Raw genomic sequence first — 20,284 nt, forward strand, 5'->3', positions numbered from 1 at the left:
GCACTGAAAATTTCGGTATACCGAAAGATACAGTACGATATAGTTGTAATTTTTGACACGATATTTGATTTTTGATAAGATACACCAACTCCAAATGTTACGCCTGTTACTTATTTAAGAATGACGATGAGTCACATTCGAATAAGTTTTTATGCTTCTACCAACATATCCACCGTGTGATCTATACAGGCACTGTCTTGACATAGATCTAACGGTGTACATTTATCAATAAATGTGGGTTTACTTATTTTTTAGTGGACCCCACATATATTAATAAATAAATACCTTTAGATCTATCATGGGGTAATGCCTGTGAATATAGTTTAAAATGAACCGTGTGAACCACACAAATATGGACTTAGATCCCTACCGTGGGGCTTCCACAGTCCCACAGCACCATATAGTGTGTTAGTAATTTTGATAACAAAATTAATTTATTACAATTATTTAAGATTTGGTTTTATTAATATTTTTTACGTTTCCACATGTGATAATTTAAATGATTTATTATTCCAATTTTAAATTTAGTATATGAAGATTAGTAAAAAAATTATATTAATAAGTTGACAAAATATTACAATTGATAAATTAATGATTAGCTTGACATTTAAAATTAATTAACGGGCAAATTTTTTTAATATTAAATTATTTTTAAATCTTTTTATATGAAATAATATATATTTATATTAATATATATATATACTTTAGTTATATTAAGTTAAATTAATGATTTTAAATTTAAATAATATTATATTAATGATAATATTTTTATTATTTAACAATTTCTTATTAGTTTGACTTAAAAAATATAAATGAAAACAAAAAAAATTATTTGAAGGATAAATTTTTTAGATATTAAATTCCGATTAAATTTATCACCAAAATTATTTTTATCATTTTTTTCCACAAGTACACGTTTTTTAGCTTTTAATTTCATCAAATTACTATTATTTTACCGCAGCAAAAAAAAATAATAATAATACTTTTTATCCGTAATTTTATTATTATCAGTTATTATTCTAAGAAATAAAAATTATGTATCAATGTACATAATAATACTAAATAATAAAGTAAAATAAATTTTAAATTTAGAAAAACAAATCATTATTAAAATTATCAAACGTGGGATAAAAAAAGTTAGCAAAAGAAAATCTTAAATAATTACCATAAATTAATTTTGTTACCAAAATTAATCCCATAGCAAACGGTTATGTAGAGCCGTCAATTTGGGTTAGGCCCATCACATAATTTAAGTGGGTTGGGTTGAAATTTTTTCAACCCAACAAAATGTGGGCCTAGATGGGCCAACCCGCATTGGCCCGCGACCCGGGCCAGGGTTGGCCAGCGAGCCTAGAGAATTAATAATTTATTTTTATTTTTATTGTTATATATGTATTTTTTAATAAAAGTTGTGAATTTTTTTTGTATTAATTACTTTATATAAAATTTACACATCTGAAATCAATAATTAAAATTTTTATTAATATGTTTATATTAATATTTATTTATGAAATGATTTTTATAATTAATTATAATATTTTTTATTTATTTTTATTTGTTGTGATACAACCCGCGGGCCGGCTTGCCTAACCCGCAACTCATCTTGGGTTGGGTTGGGTTGAAGATTTTGAGCCTCCAGGATGGTGGGTCGGCCCACCATCGATCCGCCAAAAGGTGGATTTTTTGTTGAGCCGGTCCGTCCCGCCATGGGTTGGCCCGTTTGACAGCTCTTACACGTGGTAGTCTCCATTGCACGGGTTCCAATTTCCATGAAGAGTTTCATATCAAATAAATGATGGATGCTACACACATTACCCTTTATGGTGTCGGTTCGGATAAGATTTCAGGCTTCTTTTCCTCATTATTTATTGTATCTACCTTATACTCGTCGGTTCAACTTTCATCCCATCCTTCTAATTTCCCACACCATGAAGTGGTTGGATGCACATCGACAAGTAAAATCTAAAACGTAACGAGAATTCAACTACTACCAAAAGACACGTTTAAAAAAAAATAAACTACCACCAAAAGACACAAGTATGGCACCACCGCATGTAGCTCTGTTTCCCTGTTCCGGGATCGGCCATTTGATCCCGTTCCTCCGTCTAGCCGCCACCGTCGCCGCTCGTGGCTGCACGGTCACATTAATCACCCTCCACCCCACCGTCTCCGCCGCTGAATCGGACCAAATCTCCAAGTTCTTCGCGTTGCATCCACACATCAAACGCCTCGAGTTTCAGCCCCTTTCTTTCAAGAAATCCAAGTTCTTCAACGAAGATCCTTTCTTTATGCAGGTTGAAGCCATCGGCAACTCAGTTCATCTTTTGGATCCCATTCTCTCGACTTTATCGCCGCCACTCTCTGCTATAATATCCGATCTCTCGGTTGCGAGCAGCATCTCTAGCTTTGCTTCTGATAAATCCATCTCCACTTATGTTTTGGTCACTACTTCTGCAAGATTTTTCTCTCTTATGCTTCTCCTTCCCAAGCTAGCAGCGCTTAGTGGAATTCAAGAAAACGGCCATCTTGAGCTTCCCGGTTTAGGGCCAGTACCCATCTCAAGTATTCCGCCTCCGATGCTTGATTCAAACCACTTTTTCTCAGCCGTCATAAATTCAAACATCCCTTGTCTCAGTAATGTGAAAGGCATACTGATGAACACCTTTACCGAGCTCGAATCGGCCTCCATTGAGGCGTTAAACAGTGGAAGAATCGTACCAGATTTAGCACCAGTTCTCGCACTTGGCCCTTTCGACTCTTTCGAGTTCGAAAAGGCACCTAATCTTCCATGGCTCGACGAACAAGCGCCCGAATCAGTACTCTTCATTAGCTTTGGAAGCAGGTCAGCCTTGTCCAGAGATCAAATACTAGAACTACGCGATGGAATAGAGAAGAGTGGGTTCAAATTCTTGTGGGTACTGAAAGCCAACAAAGTGGACAAAGATGACAAGGAAGATGCGCAAACGATACTGGGTGAATCTTTTCTTGAAAGAACCAAGAAACAAGGAATGGTGATAAAGGGATGGGTGAACCAAGATCAGATTTTAGCACATCCGGCCATCGGAGGATTCATCAGCCACTGTGGATGGAATTCAGTAACAGAAGCTGCAAGATTGGGTGTGCCTGTATTAGCCTGGCCACAGCATGGAGACCAAAGGGTTAATGCAGCGGTGGTGGAATCGGCAGGATTAGGATTGTGGGCGGCGGATTGGGGTTGGGGCGGGGAGAAACTTGTGGTCGGAGATGATATAGCAGCAAAGATCGGCGAGCTGATGCTGGGGAAAGATTTGAGAGCTCGAGCAAAGGAAGCTAAAGAAATAGCTCGGAAAGCTCGAGAAATTGGTGGGACTTCCGATGGGTTCCTTCGCCTCCTAGCCGAGGAATTGAAGCTCCAAGAAATATGAGTTTCATATTTCTTGCTAGTTTTACAAGTTGTGTACCATGTTATAAATAAAGTTTTTAAACCACGTTAATGTTTCTATAAAAAAAATATTACTCCGACAAAAAAATCCTGGATGTCCATAATTGGTTTATTCATGATTTTCGGGCGGAAAGAATACGTAAATGAAGGAAATGAATTCTAAAAGCATCATCAGCAAATCAGAATTTTGACTCCATTTTTCCAAATTCTGTCACAAAATTGGAATTTACCTTCATCAACCTTCAAGGAATCTCAAGCCACTGATCCCAACTCCCAACTTATCCAACTTCTTCTCCAAACCAATGTTAAAACAGTTAAATCTCACTTCAAAGTAAAGGGAATTTTATCAAACACCTTTGATTGGTTCCTTCGTACAATTGCAAGTCCAGGTAATAGCCCAGCTTTAGAAACTTTACCAGAAGTTTTACCATTTGGATCTTTTACAATCTTACAAATCCCAGAAAACTTAACACATTTCTTGTTAATCAACATATCAAACATATAAACTGGGAAAAATGCAACATCTATGACCATTGATATATCTAATAATGCATAATGGCTAAAGATAAAAACAATTATATCATGAGATTTTATATTGAATTTATCGTGAGATTTTAATAAATGAAAATTTTGTATTGAATTTTTTATATTTTAAGAATTGTTATACAAATATCGTTGTTCCTGTAGTATGTGACACATTTAAGAATTTCCCGTGAACTACCAAGAAACTATACTATCCCATTCAGGTAATTAATTTACCATTGTTGGTAGCAGGAAAAGAAATTTTGATGCTAAGAAGCTAGCCCATTCCAGTAGTTGATATGTATGTCACAGCATTTATAGGTTGTTCGGAAATATTTAAGGTATATATATATATATATATATATATATATATATATATATATATATATATATATATAAATTTGTTTAAAAAAAAGAACTGAAGATATGGACCCTGATTTTAAATGAGTTACTTTATTATATATATATTTTTATAAATGAGTTACTTTTATCTTCTTCTTTCTTTTAGTGAAACATGTTAAATGTTAAATGAGTCAGGTATTTATAAATATAAATAATTTTCTTAAAGCTGACATCAATTACGGTTCTATGGTGTAGTGGTTAGCACTCTGGACTTTGAATCCAGCGACCTGGGTTCGACTCCCGGTAGGACCTTTCTTTTGCTTTTGGCTCGTTTTCGTCTCTGGGCTTTTTGTCGGGGCCAAGGGCTTATTAAGACCTTCAAAGCCCAACATTTCCAGTACCATTCAACCCATTTACACTTGTAAATAAATATTGTTTTGTAACTTAAGGGACTCCAAATTTTGTTAATTATATACTTTGTCGCGCTTATTAAGCAAATTGCATGTAGAGATCCGTAAGGGCTTATAGTTTAATTGGTTGAAACGTACCGCTCATATATACAAAGTAGTCGAAGTACTCATCATCCTCAGATCTCAATCTAGCGACGGCATGTGGAACCAATATGGTATTTATTCGACCTGACTAGGGAATAGAATCAACAATCGAATAATGCACCCCATTAGAATTTTAATTAATTTTTTTTTTCATTTTAGGCATATTATTACACAATAAAAATATTTTTTTTACTTTTACTTATTTTTATATAATTTAACATCGTAAAATTTGTGAAAATAGCACTTGGCCATTTGAATTTTTAAATTTTTTATATTTTCAACCATCTTGTATAATATATCCAAAAATAAAATAAAATAAAATCAATATGAAACATATATTTTTTCCAGATTTCTAGAAATACTTTAAAATGAAAGATATTGTTCTAGGACAAGCAAGTATTATATTTTGTTATTAGAAAAAAAATTATTAGAAGATACATGGAAAACTTATTAACTCGAATAATATGGGGAGAACTACATTTTTCATGTTATTTGCATTTTGATTCTCATTTTTGGTCATGTTATTGTTAACGGTGAATTACCATTAGTAAGTGTAATAGAGGTCATTTTGATCATTGCTTAAGTCCGAGGTTTATCTAGTGTACATCGAAAAATAGCGGTTACGGATTCTCTTGTCTTAAAAAAAAATAAAGCTCATTTTGATGACTTATTAAAAATAATAATAATAATATGTAGTGTAAAAAAAAATTTAAGTACAAATAACACTCCCTTTGATTATACGGCATTCGTGTAGATTAGATATATAATTTTATGTGTTTAAAAATTAGATGAAATTTGATGTGATTTTATTTATATAACTAATTTTTTATAATATAAAATTAAGGGGAAACTATACTCTTTGAGTTTGGACAAAGTAAAATTATCTTTAATTATAATTTTGTAAAACTTATTTACATAGTATACTTTTCGAATTTTATAAATATCAAATAATATTATTTTTAATTATTAAATCAAATTCTTAAATAATATTTTAAAATTTTACCAAGCACCAAAATGAATTCTAAATCATTTGAAATGATTCCAAATCCAATTCTAGACCACCCGAAGGACAATCCAATGGACCATATCTCTTTGAAAATCAATTGAATTGATATACAAAGATGTTCTAGTCCATTGATGTTGGCATCATCATCATCATCATCATCATTGAAACTGCCATATATATTTTTTTTATTCAGTCAAATATAGTGCAAGGGTTGGAATTAATAGGTTTTGTTTATAAGATCGCCTGTTGATTTATAGGGGCGGGGCAGAGTCACTTAAATAATCACCTAATTATAGATATTTCTTCATTTAATTTAAAATATGGTTCTTTCTTGTAGTCTTTAGATGTAAATTTAATTAATGAATGAATATTATATCATTCTAGAAATGTAAGATTCGGCAATGTTATAGCCACTTGTAATTTGTTATTAAATGCATTTTGGTTTCCGTAAGTAATTATTTGGTAAGAATTTTGGCCGCTAGCGATTTATTTTATTCTAGAACAATGCTCTTAGTCATCGAGCTTTATTTGGTTTTGTAGTACTTTTCATAATTTCGTACAAGACGATGAACCAATCAACAAGATGATTCTTACATTTCAACTATTCAAACCCTTGGCTGTTGTTACTTGTTACATGCACTTTATATCACTTTTTTTTTTTTTTTTTTGAAACATCACCTTTTATTATATCGTATGTCTTACTTTTCTTAAAACGCATTATTTCCCAAAATAGAATATCTAAAACTTCAATTAATCAAAAAAATATAGTCATGTTTGTTCACATTCGTAAATCCAAAAAAAATAAACAAAGCAAAAATTAAAAACTACTACTCGTTAAACTATTTGCTAGTGAAACACGGAATATCCACAAATTTGAAATTAAATTAAAGCAGCTAAGAACATCAGCTTGTTATATTATAAGCCAAGAGACGTTTCATCCTAAAAAAACTATTAGCGCATCTCCAACCCTCTTTTATGATGGAAGATTTCTCTAAAATAGAGGAAAGGAGATGCTCCAACTTTCCTTATTTGCATCCTCCATTTTGGAGAAAGGATAGAGAAAGCAAAATAGATGATGATAAAATTACGAAAATATCATCCTAAAAAATTGTATAATAGTCTTTTGTAATTTTTTTATTTTTCGGTTCATATAATTAAAAATTGTAATTAATTTTATTGTTATATTTTATTTAATCTCCTTTTAATTTATAATGAATTATAATTTTACTATTTATAATAAACATCAAATGAAAATAATGAACAATCATGATAAAAAATACACAACACAAAATAAATGCATTATTTTAAAAAAATCGAGTCGAATACATATTTAATTGTGTTATATTTTATAATACAATACATAATTATTTAAAATATTATACAATTTATAAAAGATGATTATTCACATTCTTAATAATAAAATTTACAAGTTTATTTCAAAAAAATATTTCAACGTGGATATTCCACAATTTAGCGGGATACTTGAAACCGGCACAAAATGGAGAACAATCTAATGATATGATGAGTGAAGACTTCACTGAATTCCTAGCCATTGCAAAAGCTTCAGCAAAACATCAAAGAAGCTGAAAAAGAATAGCAGATGCTCTAAATTTTTAGTGTTTGAAAATTTCATGAAGGACATATTCGTTGCACTTCCACATGCAGGAGAGACAAGGAGGAAACATAACTCAGAGCTATGTGGCGGACCCAGGATTTTTAGTTTATCCGATCAAAAATTCTAAGCTCCCGCATCCTTTAATATTTTGAATTGAACTATCGGGCTACCACCAAATTAAACCAATATTATTCAACATTTTTATATACAAAATTTTAACAAATTTCGGGCCGACCCAGGCTAAAGCCCGGGTGGACTTGAACTTGGGTCCGCCCTTTGTGGCTAAGTTGTGCATCAGTGATGATGAATCCGATCGAAGTCGGGATCGTCCCGGTGCACTTATTGATAATCATGTGGTTTTTTTAAGAATTTATCCAATAAGCACAGGTTTTGTGGAACAATCTGTTGCAACAAAAATATGTTAAGAAGCTTTAAAATCAGATATCTTGCTGAAATGAAAGTAAAAGAACAAGATATACTAGCAGAGAGATTCAAAATTAGCCAAGCAACTATATTTACTCAAAATTTTAGATCAACAAGAGGGATTTTCTCTATTTTGGCTCACCAAATGCAGGCCTCATTTTTTTTTTCTTTTTCTATTACATACCTAACATCTAAAAAGAACTGTACATGAAACAAAACTTCTGCCTGCCAAGAAAAGTACTGTAAAAACCTAGCAAACTTTTCTATGGCCCATTAGCTCATTAACTTCCTCCCAAAGCCCAACATTGCCGGCACCACTCGGACCAATAACACTCGGGCTGCAAGCAGCCACGGTCCAATAACCGGCCCTAATCTCCTCCCTCAACTCTTCACTTTCCCACGCACAATACCCATCAAAGAACCTAAAATCCCCATCTTCACCCAAATCCCTCTTCGTTTCGATCGCACAATCCACGCTTTCCATCGTCCCATAATACAATCCCTTCATTACTTCGTCCAAAACCCCACTCGGCCTCTGTTTGCCACCAACCAAGAACAGACCTTCAAACAAAGGGCCCCCAAAGTGAAGAGGCCCGTCGGAAAACGAGCCGGACATATTCGAGGCCCATGATTTCATCTCCTTGATGGACATGAACGATGGCCTGTTGAGTATGAGGCCCGTCAGGCCCGTTGGGCCGGCGGATAGCACCAAGATGACGGTTCTTTTGTATATGTGGTTTGTGTCGAGCTTCTCTGTGGCAATCAGTAAGCAGCCTTTCTCCAGCTCGGATATGGGGTGTGCCCATTTTTTCTCAACCGGGTCGGGTCGATCCGTCGGAGTGAACGGATCCGCCAACGGAGAAGCGCTTGTCGGAGCCGTTAGGGTCCGTTCGCTGGCGACTAATCTTGCTCTAAACGCACGCCAGTCTGATTTGAGAAGTGACCCTTCTTCAGCTTGGATCGATGTTGATTTTAGATTTGATTGGGAGCCTGAAATCAAGTAAAAACTATGGGTAAATCTCTCTGAACTTTGGTGGTATGATCTGCAGTAAATCCAAGTATATCATCCAGAAACCCGGGTAAAATGACCCTTTCGCACAGCAATTGCAAAAACCAGTTTCAGTAGATCTTTGCAGCTTCCCCTTTTAAGGGAAAACCCTTTGTGTCAAAAAGCTTGAAAATGGTTTTGATTCAAAAGAAAGGGGATGGATCTGAGAGCAAAATTGAAAGAACACGAAGCCCAGTAATACTTACATGATACGGAGAGTTGAACTCTGAGTCTCCTGGAATGAATCTGATTGGGTTTAGGGTTTGTAATCGCGGGAATCGCTACCTTGATCGGGTGAAGAACTTCCATTGAAATTAGTGAAGGATTTGGAGTAGGTGAAGTGGATGATAATGATAATGATAATAATAATAATAATAAAAATACAAATGTGATGAAGAGAATGGAGAATCTGAGCTAATTTATAAATGGGGTGAAATGAGATATTGTCTCCATCTTGGGCCCCATCGAAATTAACGAGTGAATTTACAATATTTTTATTTTTTAAATTATATTAAGTCAATATAATATATTATTATTATCATTATTACCCTATATTTTAAGAAGCATCCAGAAATAAAATTTCAAAAAGAAAATTAAAAAATATAGACATCATTATTTTGCCAATTTATTTAAGATTCAGAATATGGTGAGAGACAATTTGTATTTTTTTCTCTTTCTTAAACACACTTTTTTTGGAAAATAATTGCAAAATTAAAAATATATGTATCTCGCGGACTATTATTTGAGGTTATTTATTTAATTTTATTTGAGGTAATTTATTTAATATTATTAGCTCTTGGAATCAAGTCTATGTTTTCTCCTATTCATACCATGTATATCTATTATTAATATCCAGATAACCACGACGCTTTGACATGGACGCGAATGAATGTTAGAAAGATATATTTAGACTTCAACGAGACATCAAATAATTTGATATACGAAAGATTGTGGTGCTTATTTGGACAAGTATCATTTTTCAATTTTTTAATCAGAGAACTACTTTTTCCCCTTAGTTGCCGAATCTTGGAATTTTTTTGCCTTTGTTTAAGGATCACATGTTATTCTCGAAGCTATTATTTATCCGATAATTATATGTTATGATTCTAGAATGCTTGGTTTTAATAATAATTTGTTGGGTTTTCTAGAAGGAATTAGTGGTTCGTGTAATATTTTTTTAACCACGTACGAATCGTTTTTTTGTTTGATTCTAGAATGTTTTGGGTTCCATTTGGCGTAATTTTTAGCCACTCGTGCTTCCTTTGTTTCTGTGCTTGTTTTGTTTCTGCAAGCTGCCCCTTGTTTTCTGAAAGCATTTAATTTCAAGGCTATTTTACTTTCTTTGGTAGATGGAGACATGCACCTAAATAGTCGTGGGGTACGATTAATTGCATCGAGATGGGTTCGAATATTATTATTGTTAAATGAATGAACCAACGATCCGATTTTAAAAAAGTTAAAACAAAAATCATGGTGGATACATGTTACCTTTTACAGTAGTACAATGTCTTTTTTTTTTCCTCTTTTTTTTTTCAAGGACATATTGATGTTTTGACTTGATTGGTTTGTGTGGATCATTATCGAGCTGTTCCATATCGCGAGAATATATAACAGGTCAGAAGTAGGTTAGCTACCAGTATATTTACTTATATATGTTGATGTGATAATATCTATGTATATATATAGTTTCGGAATCGATCTATGGTGTATGAAATTATGGGTGGGTTTTTGGTATACCATATAAAAAATATTGGTATGAAAAAAATTCATATCGATATCGATATTGAAATTTTGAAATTTTTGTATAAAAAAAATTCATACTCATAAGTCATACCGTATAGATACCGAAAAAAAATTTGATATACCAAAAAATATCTATATAATTAAAAAATTTCGATATGATATCCAAAAAAATCGGTATTTTTGTTCGGTATCTCAGCCCTATGTATGATCATGATCAAACACTTGTTGTTTTTCAAAAGTTATAACTATCAATGACGATGTGATATCAATATTAATAGTATAGTAATATTACTATTATAATAATTGTAATACTTTTACAGCAATATAAAATATGAGTAATTTTGTTTTGGTACTATTGTTAAAATGTCAAATTGGTACATGAACTATTGAAAATGGTTTAATTGATATATAATCAAATTAAAAAAAATTAAGTTTATTTTCAATCTAAATTGATATTAAGTTCAATTAATATTAATAAAATTTGATCACGTACATAATTTATTTTCATGATTATTATTTATTTATTAATTTAAAAAATTATATTTATTTAAAATTTTATCATGATAAATAATTGTCAAATCAAATTATACAAAAACAAATATTGTAATATATATGAAAATATAATAAAGAAAAAATATGTCACCTGAGCCCGTTGATATTGGTTTTAAACTGTTGAAACACATGTAATCGGTAGCTTCGATCCGACCCCATAGGTATTACACCATGAGTAACACTCCTGCGCAACGGTCTCATTCGTGAGACGGGTCAACCCTATCCATATTTATAATAATAAGTAATACTTTTGACATAAAATGTAATACTTTTTAATGGATAACCCATAAAAGAGATCCGTCACACGAATATGACCCGTGCAACGGTTGCATACAAGTGTTTGCCTTACACCATGGGGTAGATGGCAATCACTGGTTGGTTCAAATCATGTGGGTCTCACTGAATTATATGAGGCTCACATGATTTGAACAAATAAAATACATCCACCTGTCCCATTGGGTAATACTCATAGGATAGGTTGAAATTTGCCACATGTAATCATCATTTTAGTTTTTCAAAAATTTGATACTGTCATGTTGGGAATTAAAAAAATGTTTAACATTAAACATTTATACTTTGAAAAAACAAATCTCATAAAAAAAACCCGCCCTCATTATCTCAATTTACGTGATTCTAATGACGTACAGTTTTTTCATTTGATTTGAAAATTTGTAAGTTTTTTTTTACTCGTATTTGAATTTAAATATAAATAAATATTAATTTTATTATATTTTTTATTGATATTAAATATATTTTAATCGTATATATGATTTATTTATTTAGTGTATTTTTATGAATATATAAGTTATATATCAATTTGTTTTTAAATAAGGATAATTATTTACTATAAATATAAAAAATACCATTTTATTATATATTTATTAATATTTTTAAAATATATCGTATGTGAATAAATAATTTATCAACGAGTAAAATATCAATATATTATAAAATAGTAAAATACTTGTTTTTTTTAATATTTGAAATTAATATAAATTTATTTTTATATTTTTAATGAATAAAAATTATTTTGAAAAATAAAACATGTACTTAGTTGAATTTATCAAAAATAATTGGACTTAAAATTTTTTTACTAAAGGATAAAATTAAATTTTTAGTCCGAATCTTGGAATTTTTTTGCCTTTGTTTAAGGATCACATGTTATTCTCGAAGCTATTATTTATCCGATAATTATATGTTATGATTCTAGAATGCTTGGTTTAATAATAATTTGTTGGGTTTTCTAGAAGGAATTAGTGGACTGGTTCGTGTTTTAACCACGTACGATTTTTTTTGTTTGATTCTAGAATGTTTGGGTTCCATTTGGCGTAATTTTTAGCCACTCGCTTGTTTTGTTTCTGCAAGCTGCCCCTTGTTTTCTGAAAGCATTTAATTTCAAGGCAATTTTACATTCTTTGGTAGATGTAGACATGCACCTAAATAGTGGTGGGGTACGATTGCATCGAGATGGGTTCGAATATTGTTAAATGAATGAACCAAAGATCCGATTTTAAAAAAGTTAAAACAAAAATCATGGTGGATACATGTTACCTTTTACAGTAGTAAAATGTCTTTTTTTTTTTCAAGGACAAATTGATGTTTTGACTTGATTGGTTTGTGTGGATCATTATCGAGCTGTTCCATATCGCGAGAATATATAACAGGTCAGAAGTAGGTTAGCTACGAGTATATTTACTTATGTAACATGTTGATGTGATAATATCTATGTATATATATAGTTTCGGAATCGATCTATGGTGTATGAAATTAGGGGTGGGTTTTTGGTATACCATATAAAAAATATTGGTATGGAAAAAATTCATACCGATATCGATATTGAAATTTTGAAATTTTTGTATATAAAAAAAACCATACGCATACCGTATAGATACTGAAAAAAAATTTGATATATCAAAAAAATATCTATATAATAAAAAAATTTCGGTACGGTATCCAAAAAAGTCGGTATTTTAGTTCGATATTCCAACCCTATGTATGATCATTACAATTATTTATTACTATATTTTATTTAAGGGTTAATTGGGCTTAAATCCCTCTGCCCAATGTTTCAATTGGATTCAGTCCCCGTGTATTTATTTTTTGTCTGCACTACCTGCTGCATGTATTTTATTTTATTAACTCCCTAAACTGGTTTTTTACTATTATACCCCTGCTTCATTAATTATTTTTGTTCCCACCCAAATCGAGAACAAAAATTGCATCTGAGAACTTCACGGGGACTTGAAGGAGATCAGAGCCGGGACATAAATTGCATGTGGGAAAATTCACGGGGACTTGAACGGAGATCAGAGCTGAGACAGAGCTAGGAAAACTCACAGCGGCTCGAATTCACGGGGACTTGAACGGAGATCAGCTGAGACAAAGCTAGGAAAACTCACGGCGGAGCTGGGAGAACTCGAGTTTATTCGAGCAACCGATCTCACAGGGAAAACAGGCCGACGAAGCAAGTGTAAGCTCATCTTTACTTTGGGTTTTCAAACCGACTACTACAAATATTTTTTTGTTTAGCGGTTCGATTTCTAGGTTTTATGTTGTGTAATGTATATTTCTGTGTTTTTGGGCAAAATTGCTCTTTCGTGGTTCGAAAAAATTTTCATGAATTTTTTCGACTATGAAACTATTGGAAATTGTTTAGTTGAAATTAGTGTTAGGTTTTGGTTTACAAAGTTTTAGTTTTGTTATTTGTACGACTGTGACAATTAAGAAAAATATTTGTGGTATTTGTATATGTGTGAGAGTTTCTTCTATTTTGTTTTCAAATGCATTTTTTTGGTGAGTTGAATTATGTTAGGATCTGGTTTGAATTTTGTATTATTTTCAAAATTGTAATTGTATTGATATATTGGTTGGGGTTTCGATCATCTGTATGAATTTGAAATAATGAATTTTTAATTTTTTGTTTTAGTTTTGATAAGAACTATTCTGAATTGTTTGTTTATCTAAGATAATTGGTGAATTTGTATGTTTTTTGTATCAGAATGTCACGAAAAAGGAGAAACAATGATGACCCTATTGCTGGTATTGTATCAAGAGGCAAAGAAGCATTTTCACGTTGTTCGCCACCATATATTTTAGATGTTATGGAAAAATTAGTCCCAAAACTAAGTGAAAGGCAAATGGGGAGGATAAAGGCTACACCACTTGGACCTTGGCTGAAGATGCCCAACCTGTCCATTGGAACTTGTAGAATTGATTCAATTCTTAAAAGATTCGAAGTAGAAACCTCAAAATTTCGATTTGGCTCAAGTCTGATGGTTCCATTCACTTCACCGGAGTTCTCTATCGTAATAGGGTTGCCTAGTGTTGGGCAGCCTGTTAATCTTGATTTGAAAATGGGATCGGGGTTTTTTTATCGTCATTTTGGATAAAAAAAAATGGTTACTATTAAGAGAAGAATGATAAAAGATAAGCTTTTGGAATTAGTTCATGACAATTCGGACATTGGTGTGGATGATTTTATTAGATTTTATATTTTATTAATTTTCAACACAATTATATTTCCTGTTAGTAACTATGTTACGCCAAGGTTTATTTTTCCGTATTTGGATGATTTGGATACTTTCTTTGACTATGGATGGGGAGATGCCGCCTTTAGATTCTTGCGTGAAGGAATTCATGAGCATCTTGGTTATTCAAAAATTAAGATAGGAAAGAAAGCATATGTTGATGGTTGCATTGTTGGGCTGATGGTGAGTTTGTTTGGTATGTAAAAATTGTGACACTTTTATATTAAATACTAATTATCATAAATTTTTGTCGTAGGCATGGGTTTATGAAAGAGTCCCATCACTTGGTAAACCTCGTGCGATACGTTGTTTTCCAAGGTTGTTTAAGTGGGGAGAAAGTGAACTTCCACTTAGCGTTAAAGTGGCTGAATCCTTGTTAAATTCGATAAGTTGTAACAAGGTAATATATATATATATATATATATATATATATATATATATATATATATATATATATATATTTATGTATGGACACTTTTGTTTATATTTGATTGTGAATCTAACTAGATCCTGTTTTTTGTGATTAGATTGTGTCGATTGTAGCATTTGAAGAGGAAAAAAAACTGATTGGGGAGATGCAAATTGGTGGTGAGGTAATTGATTATAATTAAAATATGTCCTGTATTGAGAGCTTGTGAAATAATAAACTTATTGTGAATAAATTATTTTTTAAGGTAAATTATAATTCGAAGGATGCAGATTTGTTGTGTTATGTTAAAAGTTTAGAGGTTGAGATAAAATCTTTGAAGCAAAAAATTACTGGCTTTCAAGGTGGTGTTCCTTTGAGTAAAGACGATGGTGATGGTGATTGTGGTGTGAATAAAGAAAATAGTGGTTATTCTGGTAGAGATAGGGATGTAAATGCAGATCTTGGTGGCGAGAGTTTGAATGTAAAGGTGGAGTATGATGGAGATCCATTGTTGGACAGTTTGACAAAGTTATTTGTCAAGGAAGTTGTAGGTGATAGTGATGAATCTAGTGTATTGCTGGATCTGAAGAATTGAATATTGGAAATTCTAGTAGCACCCCACAACCAAAGAGAATGCGTTTGTCGCACTGCCAGGAAGTTTCTCAGGAGCATGTTGAATTGGTATTGTGAATAACAACCACATACTTGTTTTAATGGTAATTTTATATACTCGTATGATTTAGTATTAAATTCGTGCAGTCAGACACAAGTTTAGATGTTGTTGGAATTGCTTCATGTGCGGTGGAGAAAACTTTGAGCCAGTACAGTGGCAGACTTGATTACTCTGGGCATAAAGAGCTTTGTACCGATGAAAGGAATGTTATAGAATCATTTCTCAAAGGGGATACACTTGGGTAAATGTTTTTTTTATAAAAATAACTTGAATTTAAGTTATTTTAGTTCATCCTATATGTTTTTTCATAATTATTTTATTGTAGTGGTATAATTTGGCAACATAGTGATGTATTCCTCGATGGAGCTCAATTATTGCAGTGCTTATTTGGGAAAGAATTACGTGAAGATATGGTTCTCGCGTACTTCACTATTTTAAGCACCAAAGGAAGATTATATGGTCATGAAATTTTTTGCATGCCTCCATATGTGCAGGAAAGTGTTGTTATTTTCTCTCTGTGTACTTCAATATTTAAGTAACCTAGAGTCTCATAACATAATAATATTATCTCTGACAAAACACAGATTCGTGTGCTTGAGAAACTTGAGACCTGGAAGGAAAAAAAGGTGAAAGATCTTGAATTTGGTGCATTCATGTCGAAGCTTTGTGGAAGTACTAGAGAGAAACTATCAAATCTCACACATCAAACTCTTGAATGCTGCAAATACATCCTTTTCCCTATATGTTATAGGAATCACTGGTTTCTACTGGTTTTTATTCCTTCTCAAAAGAATTTCATCGTGAAAGACTCATTGTCCTCCCCTTTCGCCAAAGGTGCTGCCAAAGTTTATGTAAGTCATAAATCAACTTATGTGTTTATAAAATAAGTGTTAATGTCAATATTAATTGATGAATTTAATGTTTTATAGGCAAAGTTTGTGGCTGGGTATCTTTGGAACGTGCTACATCGTGACTATGGAAAAGGTGATGTCTTATTCCAAAAGAGTCGTGCACAAGAAGGTGACTTAAACTGCGGTGTGTTCACATGTTTGTGGGGTGAATGCTTTGCACGAGATGATCCTTCATTTTGGAATCAAGAAGAGGATCGTTCGATTGAAGCCTATAGAGCACATATTGTTGCTATGATACTGTCAGATGATAAAGCAATCTTGCCAAAAGATTGAATTTCGTTGACAACTTTTTGGGAAAAAGAAAGGTGTTTTGTGTTGGAGGTTTTTGAACACAAATGTATTTTGGCTTTGCTTGTTTTGGGAACACTGTATTTTGGATATAAAGTGTAAATCAAGCATTATTCCACCGTAGTTGATGCATAACTATGAAATAGCAGTTAGGAATTATATAATATTTTATCTTTTTCATGAGTTATTCGCACATCCACAAGACACTAAAATTCATATATCAAGTACAATTTAATGTAAATCAAGTATTATTCCACCGTAATTGAGATCTCTCATAACAAAATCGAGCACTACCAGAAAATTTTACGAGAACACACGTTTTTGTACTTAATAGTTATAAATGTTTCTGTGACTATGTAATCATATTGATGCATAACTATGAAATAGCAGTTAGGAATTATATAATATTTTATCTTTTTCATGAGTTATTCGCACATCCACAAGACACTAAAATTCATATATCAAGTACAATTTAATGTAAATCAAGTATTATTCCACCGTAATTGAGATCTCTCATAACAAAATCGAGCACTACCAGAAAATTTTACGAGAACACACGTTTTTGTACTTAATAGTTATAAATGTTTCTGTGACTATGTAATCATATTGATGCATAACTATGAAATAGCAGTTAGGAATTATATAATATTTTATCTTTTTCATGAGTTATTCGCACATCCACAAGACACTAAAATTCATATATCGAGTACAATTTAATGTAAATCAAGTATTATTCCACCGTAATTAAGATCTCACATAACAAAATCGAGCACTACCAGAAAATTTTACGTTAACACACGTTTTTGTACTTAATATTTATAAATGTTTCTGTGACTATGTAATCATATTGATGCATAACTATGAAATAGCAGTTAGGAATTATATCATATTTTATCTTTTTTATGAATTATTCGCACATCCACAAGACACTAAAATTCATATATCAAGTACAATTTAATGTAAATCAAGTATTATTCCACCGTAATTAAGAGATATGATAACAAAATCGAGCACTACTCGAAATTTTATACGGTCTTTGGCAATTTAATATTTAGTTAATGATTCTGATGACTTATCAGATTAAGATGAGTCATGTATAAGAAATAAAAATATATTCATGTAAGACATTATTATGAAATCAAATAATAATACAATTGATGGATCAAATAGTTTAGTTATGCATGATCAATACTCAAGTAGAGACCAATATAGTTGAACACAATGAAAGATCACATCAACATATGTCATACTTAACCCAAAAATAACTTTATTATCAATACTTGTTATCCATAACATAACTATAAAATAGAAGTTAGGATTATATCATATTTTATCTTTTTCATGAGTTATTCGCACATCCACAAGACACTAAAATTCATATATCAAGTACAATTTAATGTAAATCAAGTATTATTCCACTGTAATTGAGATCTCTCGTAACAAAATCGAGCACTACCAGAAAAATTATACGATCTTTGGCAATTTAATATTTAGTTAATTTTTATGGTGACTTATATCATATTTAATCATTTTGCATGAGTTGCTCGCACATCCCCAAGATATTTTAATTCATATATTAAGTACAATTGAATGTAAATTAAGTATTATGCCTCCGTAATTCAGCGCTATGATAACAAAATCAAGCACTACTTGAAAATTACGGTACCATGTCAATATGAATCTATGGAAATATCTATTTTGTCCTTTTGTTTGAATTATTTTTAAAAATTGGGGTTTTATCCTAGTACATGCCCTAAGAAGAAAATCGGCAAAACTCAACTCTAAAAAATAAGATATAGGTGGAGAAGGAAACAAGCATTCTGTGGCAAGCTTTACTTTCAAAAGGTACTTTTTTTTACATTAACCCATAACAAATCGATTTGATATATCTTAGATCTGGTATATTATCTTGAAGCTAATGGAGTTCATTTGGGTTTTTATTTTTGGAATTTTGTTATTTTCGTCCGGAAGCAATTTGTGAAGATAATGTAGTTGATAAGGTATAAATCATGCTTCAATCGAGAAGCTTGTTTGTAAGATAAAGTAGTTGATTTCTTATAAATGCTGATATTTGGGTGTTTATCTTTATTATTTCCCAAAAACCATATTCAAAGATAATGGAGTTGAAGGAGGCACCCGAATGCCAATGTGGGGGAGGCAAGATGTCACTTCGGAAAGCAGGACCACGCTCGACTCGTCCAGGGGTTTATTACTATATATGTCCTCAAGATCTTCATCATCCAAACCGCTTTATTTGGTATGACAATTACAGCGGACAAACACAACCACCTAATTCAGAATTTAGCAGTGGTTCTCGGTCGAAAATAAGATATATTCTACAGTAAACGAGCAATCCTCAGCTTCTTCTGATCGCGGGTCAGCACCGACTATACCGCATATGACGCAAGACCACTGTGATGCCGGTGGAAAACATTATGAAAGCATGGTATTTGTGTGTTGCTGTTTTGGATGTGGTTGTTTTATCTTTGCAATGTTCCTTTTTTTCTTGTTATTAATTATCATAATGACTCATTGATTAGTTGTGTATGACTCTTGTCAATCTGTGGGTCATTTAGATGGGTAGTCTTGACTTCTGATGCATATGTGGATTAGTATTGTAATTGAAAATCGTTACGATGTATCGCTTTTATGAATTTGATGTGAACTCTTGTAAACTTCAAGTTTATTGTGTAACTATAATATCATGACCCACTTAATTATTGTTAGTACCAAATTTTATCAATCAAGTTCCATATATAATCGTATTTGTTTTCTAATTGATTGATTTCGTACCACCATCCTAAATTTTTTTGACATGACCCATTTGAAAAATGATAAACCACCATAAACCAACAAAAAAATGATCCAACGAATTCTCATAAAAACACCATTGCACCATGGAAAAGTAGACGACTATATATTGACCAAAAGTACCACAATCCAAGTTCACGCTTGAATACGAACAACAACATAATGCGTCTCAAAGTAACAACATAGACTGCTACATAATTATTCCGACACACAATTTAACCAACATAATGTAAACAACTCAAAACGCAGCACGACCAGATCTTGTACGCCTCCTACAATGGCCTTCAACACTTGTTTCATGCTCGAGTTGTAGCAACCTCTTACGACTAACAAAATAAAAGAAAAATAGTTAGTTTTCAATTAACTTCATTAAACAAACAAATATTTTAATGAATGATAAGAAACAAAATAGACAAAACAATACAAAATCATCAACTGT

The 20,284-nt window shown here is 31.9% G+C and overlaps 2 protein-coding genes and 1 non-coding gene across 3 annotated transcripts; 2 read left to right on the forward strand and 1 right to left on the reverse strand.

The window, feature by feature from the left end:
• Positions 1 to 1,642: 1,642 nt before the first annotated feature.
• LOC140883856 (UDP-glycosyltransferase 708G1-like) lies at positions 1,643 to 3,496 on the forward strand. Its single transcript, XM_073290452.1, has one exon. It carries the CDS (start codon positions 2,040 to 2,042, stop codon positions 3,402 to 3,404), a length of 1,365 nt encoding a protein of 454 aa, XP_073146553.1. The 5' UTR covers positions 1,643 to 2,039; the 3' UTR covers positions 3,405 to 3,496.
• A 1,029-nt stretch (positions 3,497 to 4,525) lies between these two features.
• On the forward strand, positions 4,526 to 4,597 carry TRNAQ-UUG (transfer RNA glutamine (anticodon UUG)). The gene has a single exon. It is a non-coding gene; the product is annotated as a tRNA-Gln (tRNA).
• A 3,336-nt stretch (positions 4,598 to 7,933) lies between these two features.
• On the reverse strand, positions 7,934 to 9,292 carry LOC140884079 (uncharacterized). Its single transcript, XM_073290746.1, has 2 exons — positions 9,138 to 9,292; positions 7,934 to 8,873 (listed from the first exon to the last, which is right to left on the reverse strand). Exons 1-2 carry the CDS (start codon positions 9,238 to 9,240, stop codon positions 8,134 to 8,136), a joined length of 843 nt encoding a protein of 280 aa, XP_073146847.1. The 5' UTR covers positions 9,241 to 9,292; the 3' UTR covers positions 7,934 to 8,133.
• Between the last annotated feature and the right edge of the window lie 10,992 nt (positions 9,293 to 20,284).

The sequence above is a fragment of the Henckelia pumila genome, chromosome 2 (genome assembly GCF_033568475.1).
Source record: "Henckelia pumila isolate YLH828 chromosome 2, ASM3356847v2, whole genome shotgun sequence".
In the NCBI taxonomy this organism is placed as follows: Eukaryota; Viridiplantae; Streptophyta; class Magnoliopsida; order Lamiales; family Gesneriaceae; genus Henckelia; species Henckelia pumila.

What these genes read in the sequence shown, in the direction of transcription:
- LOC140883856 (XM_073290452.1), top strand. Translation starts at nt 2,040, where the DNA reads ATGGCACCACCGCATGTAGCTCTGTTTCCCTGTTCCGGGATCGGCCAT.
- LOC140884079 (XM_073290746.1), bottom strand. Translation starts at nt 9,240, where the DNA reads ATGGAAGTTCTTCACCCGATCAAGGTAGCGATTCCCGCGATTACAAAC. An exon ending in AGTTCAACTCTCCGTATCAT is followed by an intron (nt 8,874 to 9,137) that starts GTAAGTATTACT and finishes ACTTGATTTCAG; the next exon opens with GCTCCCAATCAAATCTAAAA.